Consider the following 20,044-nt stretch of genomic DNA (forward strand, 5'->3'; position numbering starts at 1 on the left):
CGTGTAGGTGCTGGGAATTGAACCCGGGTCCTCCAGAAGGGAAGTCAGTGCTCCTAACCGCTGAGCCATCTCTCCAACCCTGCAGGGGAAGCTCTTAACTCTCAAGCCATCTCTTCAGCCCTGAAGCTTTGTTTGTAATTTGCTTGTTATGAAATGTTTCAAACAGACCCCAGGGTAGTATAACAAAAAAGAAAAGAAAAAAAAACAACCTCCAAATACTGCCACAACCACAACAATTACCAGTATTTTATCAGTTTAATTTACTACATGCCCCCCCTTTTTTTCTTTTCTGGGACCTTTTAGCAAATACATGACATTACTCATCCACATAACTAAATGTGCAAATTTCACAAGGTTTAAATATGTGTGTCTGTGTATACATTCACATGTGTGCATTCATTTAAAATCTCCATGTCCCTGGGACAGCTGGCATAATGAACTGTAATTCCTGATGGCATCTAAGGCTCAGCTGGTGTTCCAACCTCCCCGCTTCTCTTCAAGACAGCTTTTAGTTTATTCGAATTAATGATATGCACATTTTACATGTAAGAGATAACATCCAGTTTAAGCTTTCTGAATTCGGTTGTGACTGACTCTCCATGCTGTGGTTGTTGATTTCTTCCTTGTGCTGTCATTTATTTTAGTCACCTCTCCTGTGTGCTTCCTGAGGCCTTAAGAATTGACCCAAAGTAGCCACAGTTTTCTCTTTAGTCCAGGAAACTTTCCAGGTGACCCCTGTGCTACATCTATCAGGAGGACACCCGTGGCTCAGTGTCCCTCTATTAGTGTGACCGAGGCTCAGTGTCCCTCTATTAGTGTGCCTGTGACTCAGTGTCCTCTATTAGTGTGCCCGTGGCTCAGTGTCCTCTATTAGTGTGCCCGTGGCTCAGTGTCCTCTATTAGTGTGCCCGTGGCTCAGTGTCCTCTATTAGTGTGCCCGTGGCTCAGTGTCCTCTATTAGTGTGCCCGTGGCTCAGTGTCCTCTATTAGTGTACCCGTGGCTCAGTGTCCTCTATTAGTGTGCCCGTGGCTCAGTATCCTGTATTAGTGTGCTTGTGACTCAGTGTCCCTCTATTAGTGTGCCCGTGGCTCAGTATCCTCTATTAGTGTGCTTGTGACTCAGTGTCCTCTATTAGTGTGCCCGTGGCTCAGTGTCCTCTATCTAGTGTGCCTGTGGCTCAGTGTCCTTTATCTAGTGTGCCCGTGGCTCAGTGTCCTCTATTAGTGTGTCCAAGGCTCAGTGTCCTCTATTAGTGTGCCCATGGCTCAGTGTCCTCTATGAGTGTGCCCATGGCTCAGTGTCCTCTATTAGTGTGCCCATGGCTCAGTGTTCCTCTATTAGTGTGCCTGTGGCTCAGTGTCCTCTATTAGTGTACCCGTGGCTCAGTGTCCCTCTATTAGTGTGCCCGTGGCTCAGTGTCCTCTATTAGTGTGCCCGTGGCTCAGTGTCCTCTATTAGTGTACCCGTGGCTCAGTGTCCCTCTATTAGTGTACCCGTGGCTCAGTGTCCCTCTATTAGTGTGCCCGTGGCTCAGTGTCCTCTATTAGTGTACCCATGGCTCAGTGTTCCTCTATTAGTGTGCCTGTGGCTCAGTGTCCTTCAGTATGCCTGTGACTCAGTGTCCTCTATTTAGTGTGCCTGTGGCTCAGTGTCCTCTATTTAGTGTGCCCGTGGCTCAGTGTCCTTCAGTATGCCTGTGACTCAGTGTCCTCTGTTTAGTGTGCCAGTGGCTCAGTGTCCTCTATTTAGTGTGCCCATGGCTCAGTGTCCTTCAGTATGCCTGTGACTCAGTGTCCTCTTTTAGTGTGCCCGTGGCTCAGTGTCCTCTATTAGTGTGCCTGTGGCTCAGTGTCCCTCTATTAGTGTGCTTGTGGCTCAGTGTCCCTCTATTAGCAGGCCCGTTAAATGTGCCATCACAGACTCTTGCCCCTTTTAACACAGACTGCAGCTTTTTACCTCCAAATTCCTTCCGAAGTGCATCTAACCTGTTCCCTCTCCCACCAGTTCAGTCAGCCACCATCTCTTACCCGGGCCCCAATATCGACTTCCTAAGCACCTTGCCTCTCGCCCTCTACCTCCATCCCAGCACAAGGTGAAGGGAAGATCCCCCAAACATTAATGGTGCTGATCTGTGTTACCCTCAGGTTAAAAGTCTTCAGTGTCTTCCTATGTTCTGAGAATGAAACCCCAAATCCTCACCGCAGCCCCCAAGGCACATATTCCCGCCCTCTCCTCTCTCTGCCCCCTTTGCTCTACCGTGGGTCCCACTGGCCTCTGAGCAGCTCCCTTCCACCCAGGACCTTTGTTCTTTCAGATCTCTGCACCAAGAACATCTTTCCCTTAATTCATGGGCTCAGCGCCTCCTCGCCCCTCTTAGCTCAGCCTGGCTGTTACTTCTGTAAGAAAACCATCCCTGAAGCCCCCAAGACGAGGTCAAAACCTGTAGTTATTCCTCTGGGGAGGCCCTGTGGTTGTGACGGTCAGGTCATGCTGTACCAACTTGTGGAATTATTTGATTAGAGCACATCTTTCACTGGACCACGTGCTCTGGAGCAGAGGTCAACGACTACATCTGTTTTGCTTATCACTTTATCCTCAGCACCTACCATAGCCCCAGACACATAGTAGGCATTCAAGAAATGTTTGTTAGATGTAATCAGTAAGTAAGTGTCTCTCAGTCTTCAGATGGACAGATCCCAGACAGTCTCCACAAAGCCCTGCCCAGGCTCCCCCTCCTTCTGCCCAATGACCTCTACCTGTAGCTGCTCCCACTTGCCTCCTGGCTCGCTCCATTCAGCAGCACCTGCCTCCTTTCTGTTTTCTAGCACCTCAAAGCTGTTGCCCACTTTGCTGGTCCTTCTACCTAATACGCTCTCACCCTAGATAATGGTGTACTCCCTTCTCCTTCCCAACTTCAAATGCTGTTCACCTTGACTGCAGTATTTCAAACCACTGTTCTCTCCCATCATGAGATGCCTGTGCTGTCTCAACACTCAATCCTACCATACGACTAAAAGAAACAGTGCTGTGGCTTCTGTGATGAAAACGGACTACGGGAGGGTAAGCACAGCCGAGAAAGCACTGTCTGGATATTGTAACAGGCCAGGAAAGAGGGAGGCCTGGGTAGAGCAGAAAGAGTGGGAACGGTGCACTAGGGTCGGATTAGAATATTCTAGAGGCAGAGCCAGCAGGCTTTCCTCATGAGTGGAGGGGTGTGGCTGAGGAAGGAATGGAACTGTGTCTTCCTGAAGGAAAGCAGAGCTAGGCATGGTGCCTTGCCAGGAGCCTGGTCCACGGAGGTGCTTCCGAGCACTGAGGGCAGGGTGAACCCAAAGGATCCAGAATGGCCTAAAGGCAAGTTCATACTGGCTGGCCATCTAATGGGGACAACTCCTCAGAATCTCTGGCTGCTCTCCACAGAGGGCCAAGCTGCAGAGAAGCGCTGGGTGACTGCCCAGTGGCAAGGGCAGGCTGCTGTTCTCCAACCATGCACTGCTGGTGTGGCGCCGGAGCTGGGAGCTGGCCTTTGTCTGGGATCAGAAAGAACGCAGCAGCCCCGTGGAAGGACCTCTTGCTTCAGGCAATGGTTTGCGTTTATTAAGCTGAAGAAAAGTGTGGAGGGTTTCAGCCCAGAAAAAAGGTTCTATTTGGAGTTTAGAGGCTTTTTAAAAATCTCTCCTCTCTCCTCCTCCTCCTCCCTCCCTCCCTCCCTCCCTCCCTCTCTCTCTCTCTCTGTCTCTATCTCTGTCTCTGTGTGTGTCTGTTTGTCTGTTTGTGGTGTGTCTGTTTTGTGTATGACATGTGGGTACTCACGTGCCACGGTGCACATGTTGAGGTCAGAGGACAACCTCGGGAGTCAGTGTCTCTGTTATTTGTCACCCTGTACTCACACCAGGCTAGCTGGCCCACAAGCATCCAGAGACACTGTTGTTACCACCTTCGTTTGCTTTCTGGGGTCCTCAGATTGAGACATTTGGGCAGAGCAAGCACCTCACCCACTGATCCATCTCTCCAGTCCTGGATCCGTAGTCTTCTATATTATCTGAACACTGAGGCTGCTTTGTGGTGGTGTCCATGAGGAGGCAAGGAGCTACCAACCCTGACCACATGGCTATGAAGTGCCTCCCCAGACCCTGGCTATGCCTCCTCCTTCAGCATCTGCTGAGCCTCTTCTTGACCCTCTGCCTTCATGGGGGCTCACCTGGAGGGAGAGGTTCCCTTCTTAGCCCCTCCCCCACTCCCTAGGCTGGCAGTGGGGGTGGGGGTCAGCCCAACATTCCTGCTTGGATGGACCTGACAGCTACAGGTCTCAGCCTGGAACCTGTGCTCAGGCACTGCCCTGACGCTCAGGTCCTGGGTAACCGCCAACCCTGGCACCGCTGGAACAGCAAGGAAGTGCTAACAGCAGCAAGGAAGTGCTAACAGCAGGCACCTGCTAATGAGTGTGCTGAGCTGGACGCTAAACACTTCGCACATCCTTCCTTGTTTAATCCTCACCTTGCCGTGAAGTAGGTATTATTATTAGTCCTCCCAGGGAAGTGAGAACTGGCTCAGAGTTAGGGCATGCAGCGAGAGGCAGAGGAAGGACCAAGGCCAGGGCTGTTTGACTGCGGCCTGTCCTGCAGCCTCATAGCGTGACAGTTCCCGTGCTGGGTGCTCCAGCTGCCTCCCATCTCACCATCTCCAATGCCTTCTGCTTTTCATAGCAGCTGCCTTGGTCCTCGGTTTTGGGTTTTTTAATATCTTCCTTGCCAAACTGACACATACACACACATACACACATCCACATACACACATCCACACATGCAATACACATACACACACACATACACACACACACATGCACATACACACACATACATGCACATACACACATCCACACATGCAATACACACACACACACACACACACACACACACACCCCTTTCTTTCTTTTGCTACATCAACTGATAAGACTGTCAGTCACTCTGACAAAATCACCCGGAAGAGGTGAGCAAAACAACTTTGAGGATGATGGATCTGACATACCTTTCCTGTAATAAAGGTGCAGGATACACGTGCATGGCGGCTTCTCAAATGCTGCCACCTCTTCACCCCGGCTGCACTTAGAGAGGGGGTGAGTCCTGAGCCAGGGCCATGAGGGACAGTGTCTATTTTCAAACAATGAAGCATGAGGCCCTGGGCACTCAGGCAAGTGGAGAAAAAAGCGAAGGTGTAAAACTTAAGCTGTGAGATGAAAGCTGTGAGATGGACCCTGGCCTTGAGGTAACCTTCCCTCTTAGTGTAATGGGAAGCACTGAATTTGTACGTCTGAGATCACAGCAGCGGTAGTCTGTGTGACTGTTAAAAAGTCTCCAAAGATCTACCGTAAACTCAGTGTAGCGAGAATGTTTGAGATATGTTTGTTTGTTTGTTTGTTTGTTTGAGACAGGGTCTCACTATGAAGCCCTGGCTGGTCTGAAACTGTATATGTAGTCCAGGCTCACCTTGAACTCACAGCTCACAGAGTTCCTCCTGCCTCTGCCTCCTAAATGCTGGGCTTAAAGGTGTGCACCACCACACCCAACCATGTTTGAGATATTTAATACTGTCCTCTAGGGCCAAGCAATTAGTGCAATTGATAGACATTAGTTTAGTGAATGAGTGAATGAGTATTTGAATGAATGAATCCTGGCTGTTTCATTATTTGCACATGAAGGCAGATAAGTCATTTCAGCTCTAAACTCTGGCTGCCACCTCTCTAGAAAGAAGCCTGCCACCAACAAGAAGGCAAGCATTAACTAAGTCTCCTCCTGCAACTGTAGAAATCACCTGGAGAAGACCTAAGCCTGAGGCAGAAAGATTGGGAGAAAAAAGAAAATCCAACAAGCAAATCTCTAAACTAAGCACAAACTATTCCAGAAGAATTTGAATCTAGAGTTACATTGAAGGTAACCATAGCAACTACAAAGTCCAAGCCCAGGGAACCCTGAGGAGAGAGACTCAACCCACACTGACAGCTTAGGAGAAGAGGCACATGCCCATTTCTAGGCATAAATCCTAATTACCTCGGTGTCCATTGCTCTAAACACTGCTTGACAGTCAATCAAAACTAAAAAGCTGGTAGATGGACGACTCAGTGACCTAAGTTTGGACCCCAGAACCCACATTAATGCCGTGTGCAGTGGCACACACCTGTAATCCTAGCACTGGAAATGTGAGGACAGGAGTGTCATTGGGGTTGGCTGGCCAGCGAGCCCAGCTGAATTGGCAAGTTCAGTGTTCAGTGAGAGATCTTACCCCAGATGATAAGGTGGAGAGTGGCTGAGAAAGATGCCAACACTGACCCCTGGCTTGCACTCACATATGCACACACACACACACACACACACACACACACACACACACACACTGCCTTAGTTAGGGATTTATTGCTGTGAAGAGACACCATGACCATAGCAACTCTTATAAATTAAAACATTTAATTGAGGGGGCTCGTTTATAGTTTCAGAAGTTCAGTCCGTTACCATCATGGTGGGGAGCATGGTGGCATGCAGGCAGATGTGGTGATGGAGCTGAGAGTCCTACATCTTGACTCAGAGGCAACAGGAAGTCAACTGACTCACTGGGAGGTGTCCCGAGCATAGGAAACCTCAAGGCCCACCTCCACACTGACACATCTCATCCAACAAGGCCACACCTACTCCAACAAAGCCACACCTCCTAATAGCACCACTCCTTATGAGCTTTTGGGGGTCAAACACATCCCAACTACCACAGATACATACATATAAATGATAAGATAAAAAATAAAATCTCTGTAAAGAGACAAAGCAGTTAGTATAACCAGACAATCAAACAGACCCTAAAATAACTATAATATGATTAATACTGAAACAGATCTAATGGAAAAGATGAACAGTATGCATGACCAGATGAGAAACTTCAGCAGGATAGAAGAATTACTTTATAATGGTGATGGGGGTTGGGGTGGGAGAGAGAGCACAGCAGGTAGAGGTGTTTGCTGCAAAAGCCTTGTGACCTGAGTTTAATCTCCAGAACATATGGAAAAACTGGAAGGAGAGAACCCACTCCACAAAGGTGTCCTCTCCTCCACACCTATGCAGTACACACAATAATAATAATGATAATGATAATTAGCTGAATGTAAAAATTTTTAAGGAATCAAATGGTTTGTTGGATATGAAAATAAAATCAAGGTATGGTAACACTGGCAGCCAAATTAAGAATCCATGAACCTGAAGATATTTTATTAAAAATTAACCAATCCAAACTCAAAGATAAAAATAAATAAAACAAGAAAGGCTCCCTTTAAGAGTTGTGGGACAATGTCAGATGGGCTAACATGCTCATTGTTGAAATGCCAGGAGGAGAAAAAGAAGAAAATAGAGAAGATAATATCTAGAAGTTTCCTCCCAAATAATGAAATTACAGTTAAGCCCAGATTCAAGATACTCTAAAAACTTAGACAGGCTCTAAAACAGAATTATAATAGGTCATTGTCAAACAGCTGAAAACCAAAGATAGAAAAAAGCTTGAGGTGGTCAAGTGGGTGGGGTATTTCCACAGAGGACAAAAGACCTATAAAGCACAAGCATCCAAGCCAAAGACAAGCACATGAACTGTTAAAATACTGAAAAGAAACGAAAACCCTTGTCACTCTGTGGGCTGGGGAGGTGGCTCAGTGGCTAAGGTGTCTGCTATACAAGCGTAGGGCCTGAGTTTGGATCCCAGCAGTCATGTAAAAGCCGAGTGGCATACATCTGTGACCCCACTGCTTGGGAGGCAGCGATATGAGTATTGCTGGGGCTTACTGGTCGATCAGTCTAGCCATTGCAGTGGGCTCTCAGTTGAATGAGAGACGCCATCCCCCAAAATAAGGTAGTGAGTGACTGAGGAAGACACTGGTGCTGACCTCTAGCCTCTGTGTGCACTTGCATTGTGTATTGGTTACTTTTCTGTTGTTCTGATAAAGCACCGTGACCAAGACAACTTAGAGAAAGAGAATTTGTTTGTCTTACTGTTCCTGAGGGTTAAAAGTTGTCATGGTGGAGATCTGCCACAGTGAGCCACAGGACGCTGAGAGTTCACATCCTTTACCATAGGCACAAAGCAGAAGGAGCAAGCAGGAAGTGGAAAGAATCTCTAGGTCTCAAAGGCCAGCTCCAGTGACACACTTTCTCCTACAAGGCCACACCTGAACTTCCCCAATAGCACCACCAGCTGGGACCAAGTGTTCAAGTACACGATCCTATGGGGACATTCTCACCCAGACCAACAGGAGTAAGCACACAGTGACCCACACAGTGCACGTACAGCACACGTAACTTGTCAGTCCAGCACTGGACCCACTGAGAACACTTCTCAGATGTGAAGGAAAAATACTTTTCACACACATGCACACAGGTACAAACCAAAACCAAAACCAAACCAAACCAAACCAAACAAACAAACCGAATGAGGTCATCACCACCAGACCTACAATACTCGCAATGTGAAGAAGTTCCTTGGGCAGGAATATATTATGCAGACATATAGAATTGACCCCCTCAACATCAGGAATGTGAGAATGAGGGTAGATATAAAGGACTGGCTTCCATATCTTCAATCACACTGAGAGACAACTGTCCGAGGAAAGAATATACACATAGTCGTTTGCAAATTTTTAGCATCTATAAAAACAAATGGCAGCAGCACCAGAAAAGGGACAACAAATTGAACGTCACTGTCCTAGGACTCTTTGTTTTTTGTTTTTTTTTTCTTTTTGAGACAGGATCTCTCTCTATTATGTATCCCTGGCTGTCCTGGGACTCACTCTGTAGACCAGGCTGGCCTCGAACTCACAGAGATCCATCTGCCTCTACCTCTCAAATGCTGGGATTAAAGGCATGTACTACCACACCCCGCCGAGATTCTTAAACTGCATATAAACCAGGTATATATCAAAGCAACTATTAACTTTTTAAAAGATGTATCAATAACAACCTAGTTGTGGGAATAATAAAATATAACCACAAACCAGACACATAAAGAAAGACATTTTGGACAGAACTAGTAAAGCTAAAACAACTAGCAAGATGGAAGACTTGGACTCACCATGAGATTGCATTAAATGTAAACTCTAGATGGGGAATTGCCAATTAGATAAACAAACACACGAGATTTTTTTTTTTTTTTTTTTTTTTTTTTTTTTTTTTTTTGGTATTTTTGAGACAGGGTTTCTCTGTGTAGCTTTGCGCCTTTCCTGGAACTCACTTGGTAGCCCAGGCTGGCCTCGAACTCACAGAGATCCGCCTGGTTCTGCCTCCCGAGTGCTAGGATTAAAGGCATGCGCCACCACCGCCCGGCCAACACACGAGATCTTACTCTGAGCTAAATACAAAAATGTAAGACAAACATATGAGCAGAATGATAGAGTAATAAGGTAGAAAACACAGTTCTTTAAAATGCTCTAGTACCCATGTTACTGCCAAAGTAAACTGCTGAACAATATGTATCACTAGGGACAATATCTATTATGAATAATACAGATGTTATACGTGTGTGACAAAAAGGAATCAGTTCTCCAGGCAGACATAACAGTCTAATTTAAATGTATTTAACTACACATCCTCAAAAATGAGTTTCAAATGAAGCAAAAATGGATGGAAACAGACAAATCTACAATTAAAGTTGGAAATGGCAGTCAACAGAACAAAAGCAGAGAAAGTCATTAAGGACAAGAAGAACATGAACAGTGCTGTCAATCAATTCGACCTAACAGACATTTACAGAACACCTCCTCAAATGACAGCTTAAGACAGCATTTCCAGTCCACCAGCGCACTCTTCAACATGCTCCATGTTACAAGCTACTAAAAAGGTTTAAATAAACATAAAAGACCTGATATAATGTAGTGAGTGCAATCTGATTACAGGGAAATTAAAATATAAGTTAATAGCAGAATAGTATATTGATAACTCCCAATAACTGAAAATTAAACACTTCATTCTTAAAATAATCCATAGATTAAAGAGAAAATGATAGGGAAAAGTAAACATATTTTAAATCAAAATGAAAATATAAGATATCAAAATTGTGGAATAAAACTAAACAATAATTAGAAAAAATTAAAACACTAAACGATTTTACATGAAAGTGAATTCACTTGAATTTTTTTGTTTGTTTTACAACAGAGTCTCACTCCATAGCCCAGGCTAGTCTAGAACTCCCTGCATAGCCCAGGCTGGTCTCAAAGTCATGATAATCCTCAGTTTCCCAAGTGCTTATATTATAGGCATGAACTACTTATACCTGACTAAACAGATTTTTAATCAGTGACTTGTTTTCATACAAAGAGTAAAAAGAGAAAGAATAAAAAGCTCTAAATCAATTTTTTAAAAAATCAATAAAATTGAAAATAGAAATTGACAAGCCAGAGAAAGCAACAACTGCTTTAGAAGAGGAAAATCTACAATAAAATACCAATGAATCTCTAGGCACACTAACCCAGAAAAATGAAAGAAAATTCCAGTTACTCACATAGGGAATGAGAGAGAGGACATCATCACGGATCCTACAGATGCTAAGATGAAGTAAAGAAATATGGAAAACTTTAAGCTCATAAGTTCAAATTTCTGGATGAAATTCAGAGTAAAAGAAGAGAGGAAACATTTCCCACCTCATTTTATGAGAACAAATGTTGCCCTGACACCAAAATCAGAGAAAGATATTATAAGATTAAAAGGCCTTAAAGACCACTAACATTTATAAATTGGAATATGGAATCCACAACAAAACAGCAATTCAGATCTAGCAAATGTGTTTTAAAATTGTGGTGAAGAATATTACACTGGCTAGGACCTATGGGTGACAATGGACATCTTCACACTTTTCCTAGGTCTGATAGGGAAAGTATGTGGTGTTTACAAGATGAAAGTCTGCTATGGTATTTGAAAATAAAGCAATAGGAAACCTACCACATTTGCAGGCTAAGGAGAAAAAAACATAATATGATAATGAAACAAACCAAAATGTCTAATAAAATTCAAAATACTTTCATGATAAAAACTCTCAGCAAACTAGTAGTGGAAAGGAACTCTCTTGATCTGATGGAACTTTCTACATCTTATTGCGAACACTACATATTCTCTCTCTAAGACCTAGAAAAGTGTGAAGATGTCCATTGTCACCTATAGTTCCTAGCTAGTGTGATAACATTTCGGATAAAAAGGGGTATAGAGCCGGGCGGTGGTGGCGCACGCCTTTAATCCCAGCACTCGGGAGGCAGAGCCAGAAGGATCTCTGTGAGTTCGAGGCCAGCCTGGGCTACCAAGTGAGTCCCAGGAAAGGCGCAAAGCTACACAGAGAAACTCTGTCTCGAAAAACCAAAAAAAAAAAAAAAAAAAAAAAAAGATTCACACACAAAACTACAGTCATGTTTTTTGGTTTTTTTTTTTTTTTTTTTTTTGGTTTTTCGAGACAGGGTTTCTCTGTGTAGCTTTGCGCCTTTCCTGGAACTCGCTTTGGAGACCAGGCTGGCCTCGAACTCACAGAGATCCGCCTGCCTCTGCCTCCCAAGTGCTGGGACTAAAGGCGTGCGCCACCACCGCCCGGCATCAGTCATGTTTTTGAAAAGAAGTAACGAATGATTGGAAACTGCAGAAGTACTGTAAGAGGAGCCACATAAATATGAAATATGAACCATGTTCATGGATTAGAAAAATAAATATTAGTAAGACATTTATTATTTCTAATTTTATTTATGAACTCAGGACAATCTATCAATATGCCACAGCCAAGGAACAATTTTGAGAAAAAAATAACAAGTCCGGTCTATCACTTGTTTGGAGATGGCTATAAAAGCAGTTATAACCATGGCATTGCAGTATTGGTGGAGGCAGGGTGTATCAAGGAATGGAATATCCAGGGCTGTGTCTACACATGTATGGCCAATTTTCTACAAAGCAACTCAACAGAAACTGTTCAACCTTATAAACAAATGGTGTTGGAATATTTGGCCTTCATCTGTGAATCCAAAAATATAAACTTGATCCCTGAACGTCACATCATATACCAAGTCTAGTGGTGTCTTTCTGGAGTTGATGCTACCCAAGAGGCTGAAGTGAGACCAGGAACCTGAGACCAACTTGGGGGAAGCAGATAACCCAGGGGTAGAATACTTGCTTAGCATTTCTGCTGGCTTCAGTCTCCAGTAACACATACACATGCATACACGTACCTGCATGCACACACACACACACACACACACACACACACACACACACACACACACACCCCTATAAAAGTACAGAAGAGCTTGTGCCTTGAAAACAGAGTTTCTTTCAGGTTTCAGTGCAATATCCTCAGACTGTCCGCATGTCAGACAAGAGAAGCAATTGCAGTGGACTCTTGAGAGGAAATGCTGCAGGCAACAATTCTAACCACAAAATAACACAAATCACGGTGAACAGCAATAGTAGCTCCCAACACTCTGGAAGTTTTAAATGTTCTTTCTAAATTCTTATGGCAGTGGACTGCAAAGGGAAATCATAAAATATGTATGAAATAATGATAGTAAAATAGTGCATATAAAACTCTACAGAACACAGCTAAAATAGTGTTAGAAGAACATGTGTAGCATGCATGAGGCCCTAGTATTTGACTTAGCATCATATAAAACTGGGCGTGCTGGGATTAAAGACATGTGCCACCACCGCTTGGCTCATAAGTGGATACTAGATATAAAGCAAAGAACAATCAGACTGCAACCCACAGAACCAGGGAGGCTATATAGCAGGGGGACCCTAGGATGACTGGGGCTTATAGTAAGTTTTGGTTTTACTCAATTATTGGGCAAGCCTCAATGAAACATTTCACTATTAGGATAAGAATTTATACTGTATCAAGCTGATAATAGAAAAATAAATAAATAAAAATGAAAAAAATAACTGGGTGTGGTGGCACACATCTGTAATCCCAGCACTCAGGAGGTCGGAGCTACCCAGTGAGTTTGAGGACTGCCTGTTCCATAATTGACTGACTAGCTGAATAACTAACTAAACCAGTAACTCTCTAGGAATGTATCCTGTACGTGTATCCACGTAGTAAGTGGCAGAGCATATGCTCACTCACAACTGGTAAGGGTGACCTTAGCAGGAACGAGGGTCTTTGCAGGTGTGATTATGGCTCTCCAGTTGAGATCGGCATGGATCAGCCAAGTGGGCCCCAACTCCAGGGGCGGGTGTTCCCGTGAGAGACAAAGATACAGGACAGAAGGCGATGAGGAGATGGGGGCAGAGACTATAGAGATGCAGCTGCCAGCCAAGGGACATCAGGGACCTGCCGAAAGCCACCAAGAACCAGAGAGGCCTCTGGAAAGACCCAGCCTGCCAGCCCTTTGACTGGGCACATCTGGAAACTTGGGAGGGCGTGGCCAGGCACAGAAGAACCCAAAGGACAGAATAAAATGTTCTCATTCTAAGACACCCATTTTGTGATAATTTATTACAGAATCCACAGGAAACTACTATGCTCTACCATGTCACCCCTCACAGCATCCCTTGTAGTTGGACAGGACTCGAAATCCCAAGAGAATCAATAAAATCCAATATGGCAGAAGCCCATGCTGCTACAGAAAACTGTGAACCTGCAGGGAATGCCCTCTGACATGGCACCAACCAGAAACATATGCTAAAGAAAGTGGGAGGGCTTATTAGGGACAACTGAGAAAGGATTGGACAAGCCGAGAAAAACCCATAGGGAGGTCATTGCGAACTGGGGTAAGACGCTGCCTGCTCTCGGGCCCGCAGGACAGCCTGGGAGGACAAGGGGGCAGAGTCCCGTGGAGGACACAGCTGGCCAGAGGCAAGCTCACACAGAGAGAGCAGAGCAGCTTCCCCTGCCTTCGCTGTCCTCCCTCCTTCCCAGTGAGGACGTTCAAGGCCGGTATCCTGGGAAAGGACAGCGTAGAGCATGGCGGAGAAGGCAGAGAAGCCGCTCAACATAAGCTCGGGGCGAAGCAGTTTTGTGTGAAGGCAAGGCACAAAACAATCTGTACAGTGACGCTTGTTTCAGTGAGAGAGGAAAGTCACATGTTCTGTGCACTAATGCCAGGTGAACACACATGAAGGTGACATCCGTGGAAGCAGCTGTATTGATTTTCGCTGTGTACCATTCTCTACCTTGGAAGTTTGAACCATTTTCAAAGTAGAAACATTTTATTTACATTCAAAACTACAACTTTTAATTTTTAAAAGTCTATTATTAATGATCTTTACAAGGCCCTGCTTACAATAATAGTTAACAACAACAACAACAACAACAACAACAAAGTACTAGCCAGCGGCTGGGCTCCTCGATCCCGCAAACTCACCTGTCAGGTAATGCCTGTAGCACTGTGGGCATCAGCACTCCCGAGATGGCCTTGTAGAGGATGGAGTCACACACGCCCACGATGTTCACCACCGTGGAGGAGCCTAGCACGGGCAGCATGTGGGGTGGCATTCCTTGCCAAAAGTGCAGAAGGAAACTTTGAACCTGCATTGACCCACAGAGAGAGGAGCAATCAGACAGAGCTTGCAGTCCCACCCCAGAGCACAGGCTGCGGCACCCGAGTCTACTTCCGGTGGCTGTGGGAGCTGCCCCAGCTTGGGGTGCTGTGGGGACTTCTGCCCACTGCCCGCACTTGCACGTGCCCACCACTGGACACCTGTCTGCCCTGCAGCCTGGTGTTGGACTCCCTCACTGTAAGCTGAACTCTGAAAGCCAGTTTAGAAGGGAGGATTGGACGCTGGTGTTGTTTTTGTTTGTTTGTTTTTGTTTGTTTGTTTTAATAAAAGGTCAGAACACTAGCAACCATTGTTCTTTGAGCCCCCTGGTGGCTCCTGGGTGTTCTGGGGAGGAAAGGGAAGGATATGGTAGTTACAGGTTCAGAGTGCAAGAAGCGTTTGCTACCTGCAAAATTCTCCTAAATCAAATATGTGTGCCAAAAACCGGGACAAAGTGCAGGACTTTTCATATCCCCAACTCCCATTTTCTCAAGTGCCTGGTGTCATTCTGGAATAACAGGTGGTGACACACAGGCAGGAAGATAGAAGGGCACCTTTGTCACCAGGACCCTGAGCAGTACTCTGCTGCGTGCTCATAGTGGAATCCTTGTTAGCGTGGTGACAGCAGGAACTCCAGGCTTCTTGTGGATAAGCAAATGGCTGAGGGGATGTCCAAGCAGAGAGTCCCTGGGGACCCCACATCCACAACTTTTAGGGTGTGGTTTGAGGAAGAAGGTAGGGGAATGAGACAAGGGAAGGGAAACAGAAAAGGTAATCTCATAAACACATAACACCCCCAATTTGAGAAGCCCGTCCGTCAGGAAGCCGGGAGCATCCAGCCCCGGATTCCTACAGGGCTGACTTGAGTTCTCTCACTCCCCAAGACAGGCATCTCAACTCCACATGGAGCCTTTTCCAGGCTGCTGATTCCCATAAACCAGTACTGACTCAGTGTGGGAGCCATAACCTGGCCTTAGTGCTTTGGAGCTAGAATTTTTATTTTTATTATTTTTATTTTTTACTAAGTGCCCTCCTGTGTGCCAGAGGCATTGTGAAGTTCTCCCATATGACATTGCTGCTGCTGATAGAGCCCAGGATCTTTACACCCACTTGCAGAGTTACCGAGTTCGGCGCCCGGAGGCAGGCAGTAATCCAAAGAAGGAGGTAGAGCATGAGTCCTTCCACCGACAGTCTTGGGCTCAGTTTGCTTAGCCCATGGTAGCTGGGGTTCTGGCTTACTCCCTGGGTCCATGTCTTGCTCTGCTACTGCTACTCCACAGCTTTCTGTCTCTGCCTGATGGTCTGCACCACCCTGCAGACTCCTGCCAGGATCAGGTCCCAGATCCCAGCTCACTGCTGGGCTTTGACCTCTAGCCAGGCACTAGACCTCACCTCTCCACTGTAAGAAGCCCTGCTTACTCCACTCCTAAGAGGCGGCAGAGTCTGAATCCATCTGCTCTCCTTGGCTCGGCTTGCATTCAGCCCTACCCCCATTTTCTATAAGCTGCCAGCTTCTAGCGAAAAGTGTGGAAAAGATCAGCGACTGTAGGATAAAACAAGTCCATTGAGAGACTTTAGCGGACGTCTGTCTGTTAGAAGCCTGCTCAAGCCACGCAAGGAACCCTTATCAGTCCCCAAGTTCTGGGCAGCTCCTGTATCTCCCCTGTTAAACTCCTTTCCTTCTCTGTTTATGTCACTGAATGTCCAATGGTCCCCACTTTTCTGAGAAGGAAAAAGAAGGAGAGAGAATGGGGGGGATTTAAGTGTTGAGACCTGGAGGCCAGCTGTGAAATGGGACAAAGACAGACAGCTGCCCTGACCTTCCTCTAGACTGGATAGGAAGGCAGGAACATAAAGAACTGAGGTTTGTGGCTTGATTGGTTGGGTAGAGGGTCCCAGCAATGTTAAACGTGGGGGAAACAGGACAGGGAATTAAGAACTCTGGTTTAGCCATGTAAAATCAGGTCAATCGAACATGATGCTCAGGACTGAGCACAGTGTGGGAGCCAGTAGCCCTTTCAAGGTGGACATAATAATGATTTCTACCTATTATTAGGATGAAATAAGATGACTTATGTAAAATGCCCAGCATCGTGTAGCATTGGATAAATGGAAACTTAGTATTAGACAAAAGGAGGAATTCTGGGAAGCGTTCATAGTCCTTGCTAGCGATTTCAGTGAAAGGATCAGGCAAATGCATGAGGTCTCCTATGCTTTCATCCCTTCTGCCAGGGAAGCACCAGATTTTAAAAAAATATTCAATATACTTTTATTATTTTATATGTGTAAGTGTTTTGCCTGCATGTACATCTGTGTACCACATGCTTGCCTGGTGCCCAAGGATGTGGTAAACCTCCATGTCGGTGCTGGGAATCAAACTCAGGTCCTTTGCAACAACAAGTGCTCTTAACCACTAAGCCAACTCTCCAGTCCCCTGATTTTTAAAAGAACACCTAAGCAGGATTATTTTTTTTAATCTCTTTTTCATGTCCATGTTTAGTTTACAGCAAATACACGGAAAACATGTAGAAAGATGTCTAATGACTTGCAGTTGAGTGCTTAATTGGCATGGCACTGGAAAGTGCTTAGTAAAGCAATAGTTACCGAATGCCTATCATCTATTATGTTCTAGTACAGTTGGACACTTTACACACACTGTTTAGTATATACCCCAGTTTTGCTATGAGATCATTATAATTGCCAATTTTTTTGGCAACAATAGAAAGTAAGGCTCAGAGGCAGAAAATGCTTTTGGTCAAAGTCACAGGCTAATAAATGACGGCTTGAGAACTCAAACATGGGACATTGGGACTCCCTGGCTCATTGTGATATACTGTCTGGCGAGGAGTTCCCTCCATGTGAATTTTGCTTGGCAGTGTTCTACGTGAGCTGCACCCATCTCTCCAACCACCCCCCACCTATCAATCCAAACACCCACTTAGGCACCCAATCAGTATGTACCACGAGTCTGAGAGTACAGTCAGCTAGGATGAGCAGGGAACAAGATGGACAAGATCTCTTCCTGTTATGTCGTAATGCTGGGAAAACAATCCATTTACTGAAGACTTTCCTTAGCTGGAGGAGAAAGCCATGCCACCAGAAGTAAAATACTGCCCTTCATTCTGTTACGGCTGGGTGGATCCCTGCTTCTTCCTGTGGTGGCTTCCGTGGTGGCTACGGGGACTGAACCATGTCTTGCTCAGGCACCTTAAAGGCAGTCAGGAGAGTAGAAAGGACACTAAAGGTGTCAGGTAGCACAAGGGTTAGTCACAGCTTTGGTCTACACCAGCTGTGTGACCTTGGACACATCTCTTGTTCTCTGGATGCCTGGAAAGCTAATAACAGCCAGCATCTGTGAGACCACTCAAAGTTTATAACTGTGTATCTCCTCCTTTGCTAATCCTGTGAATCATATGGGCAGGGGTGCTGTTTTATTTTCTTGGCTGAGAAACTGATGCTTGCAATGTGGAGCCAAGCCTTGAATGCGTTTTTCTCCGAGGGTGCTTTGCCCCCAGGAAGTTCCCAAACCCCTGTGTGTTCCACAGTCTGCTCTCTGGCTTGCAAGCTTTTCCTTCTCCCCTGTAAGTCTGTGTATCACATATCTCTCTAAAGTGAGTAAACAACATACGGCAACATTTGATAACCATGAAGTGTTGGAAATAGGTGAACGGAAGGGAAATGAAATGATGGGAATGAGTTTTGAATTGAATAAAGTTGCATGTGATAGGGAGATTGTCACAGTAACTGTGGGGCTCACACATACTCCTCAAACCCATTGTATTAAGGAGCCCACTCTTGTCAGTCACACAATGGTGATGTGTCTTAGTCCTAAGATGACAAGGTTAAGAATGGGGCATGACTTCCCTGTAGCCCTTTCACCCAGCCCATAGGCTGGACCACAGGACTCTGAGACTCTAGGCCACAACCTAGAAGAAGCCTGGGTCCCTAAATCATCCCTAGCCACCAATCTCTTAACTAAAGAGCATCCATATTAGACTGTGACAGAACTAAGGGGAAAGCTTCCAGGAAGTTGAGACTTGGGCTTATTTGTTGTAGCAGCCAGGGCCGTCTCAACTATTTGTAACACATTCTTTGCTGATTTCAGCAATATTTTAAATGTAAAAAAAAAAATCCACTGAAATGGCCACTACAGTGATTTCAGAGAATTTAGAGGACATTTTAGAGATGTGGGCACAAAAGTTGAGAGAAGGAAGAAGGGTCTCTCTTTACCAAGGAACTGCCATCTCTTCTGGTGCTGTGTCTACAGAACCAGGCCACGGGAAAGACACAACAGATATGCTGTTGACTGACCAAACACATACAGAAGGAATCTCTGGGATATTTCCCACCAGTCCACAGAGTTCGTTGTCCATTGAGAGCTCACTTCTCCTCCCTCTGATTAAACGCCCATATCCAACCCCCAGGTGCTGCTGCTGCCGCTGATTCTGACCGAAAGACGCCATCTTTAAACATCAAGGTCAGGAGAGATAAGGTAGGTGGTTTTGTCGCAAGAGGATTTTCGTATCCCTCTAGTCAAACAGATGCCTCAATTCTCTTTTGCTTTTCCCTTTCTGTTGTTTTCTTGATTACAATATTCTAAAGCAGAAATAAAGCAGACTTCTCACATTTAAAGATGGCCCTACTGATGAAATTTGGAGGGAATGGAGACCAGGCCTTGAGGGAGGGGGAGAGCAATCACCCCAAAGGCAATAAGGCAGATGATCTCAGGAAAAGGTTGAAATCAAAATATTATTTAGCTTCTCAGAATCCATATGTGTAGGTGTGCTGATATGCTGGCAAGATGGCCTTCTTAACGTGTCATTCTCTAGTCAAATTAAGGAAAATCCAGTGCCACCTGATATGCACGTGACCTCTGTATGATAGGAACGAGAGCAGTGCCTGGCTGGTAGCATCGCTGTGAGGGGTAAGTGGACCAACGGCTGACAAGGGCTGGTGGACACCAGGCCCTGCACCTGTCGGGAGCTCTTAAAGTAGGAATGGGTGTGAAGTCCAATATTTTAACAGAGCATAATATGGATACTGTTGACCTACCTCATCAAAGTTGGCTCTTATGACAGTGTCCAGTATTCTCTGACAGTGCGTTCTGTACATCATAATAAAGGTCGACACCTGTGGGGTGAGTGAAGGATCAATGACAGAGGAAGACAATATACAGTGTGGTTGCCCTGGCGACATTCTGCTGGATGCATGGACTTCACCTAACAGCCGTGCATCGGAAAGGCCTGAAGGGGAACGATAGCCCTTAAGATCTGTGCTCTGTGCCTTGGGTGCTCTGTGCTCACATGGCACCCAGACACCACCCCACAGCACAAAAGCACTGTATTCTGCCTTCACCTTCCACCCTGAGACTCTGGAATCCCAGAAGATTAAAATAACGTGGTCTTCACACTCATGTGTCCAAAGCACTGCAGGGTACTGAACACATGGTACAGTAGGGCTGAGGGGACTAAATTCTCCTTGTGGCTAAGACATTGAAAAACTAGAACCCAATGCA

General features: G+C 45.5%; 1 protein-coding gene across 4 annotated transcripts in view; it reads right to left on the reverse strand.

Annotated features, from left to right (window-relative positions):
• Rfx4 (regulatory factor X4) overlaps window positions 1–20,044 on the reverse strand; it is a 154,723-nt gene that overhangs the window by 52,072 nt on the left and 82,607 nt on the right. For all 4 annotated transcript variants that reach the window (XM_059245594.1, XM_059245592.1, XM_059245593.1 and 1 more), the window contains 2 exons: window positions 19,582–19,659; window positions 14,355–14,518 (listed from right to left, as the gene is read on the reverse strand). In XM_059245594.1, the coding sequence (XP_059101577.1) occupies window positions 14,355–14,518; window positions 19,582–19,659 (242 nt within the window). The remainder of the gene's footprint in view (window positions 1–14,354; window positions 14,519–19,581; window positions 19,660–20,044) is intronic.

The sequence above is a fragment of the Peromyscus eremicus genome, chromosome 18, assembly GCF_949786415.1.
Source record: "Peromyscus eremicus chromosome 18, PerEre_H2_v1, whole genome shotgun sequence".
Taxonomy (NCBI): Eukaryota; Metazoa; Chordata; class Mammalia; order Rodentia; family Cricetidae; genus Peromyscus; species Peromyscus eremicus.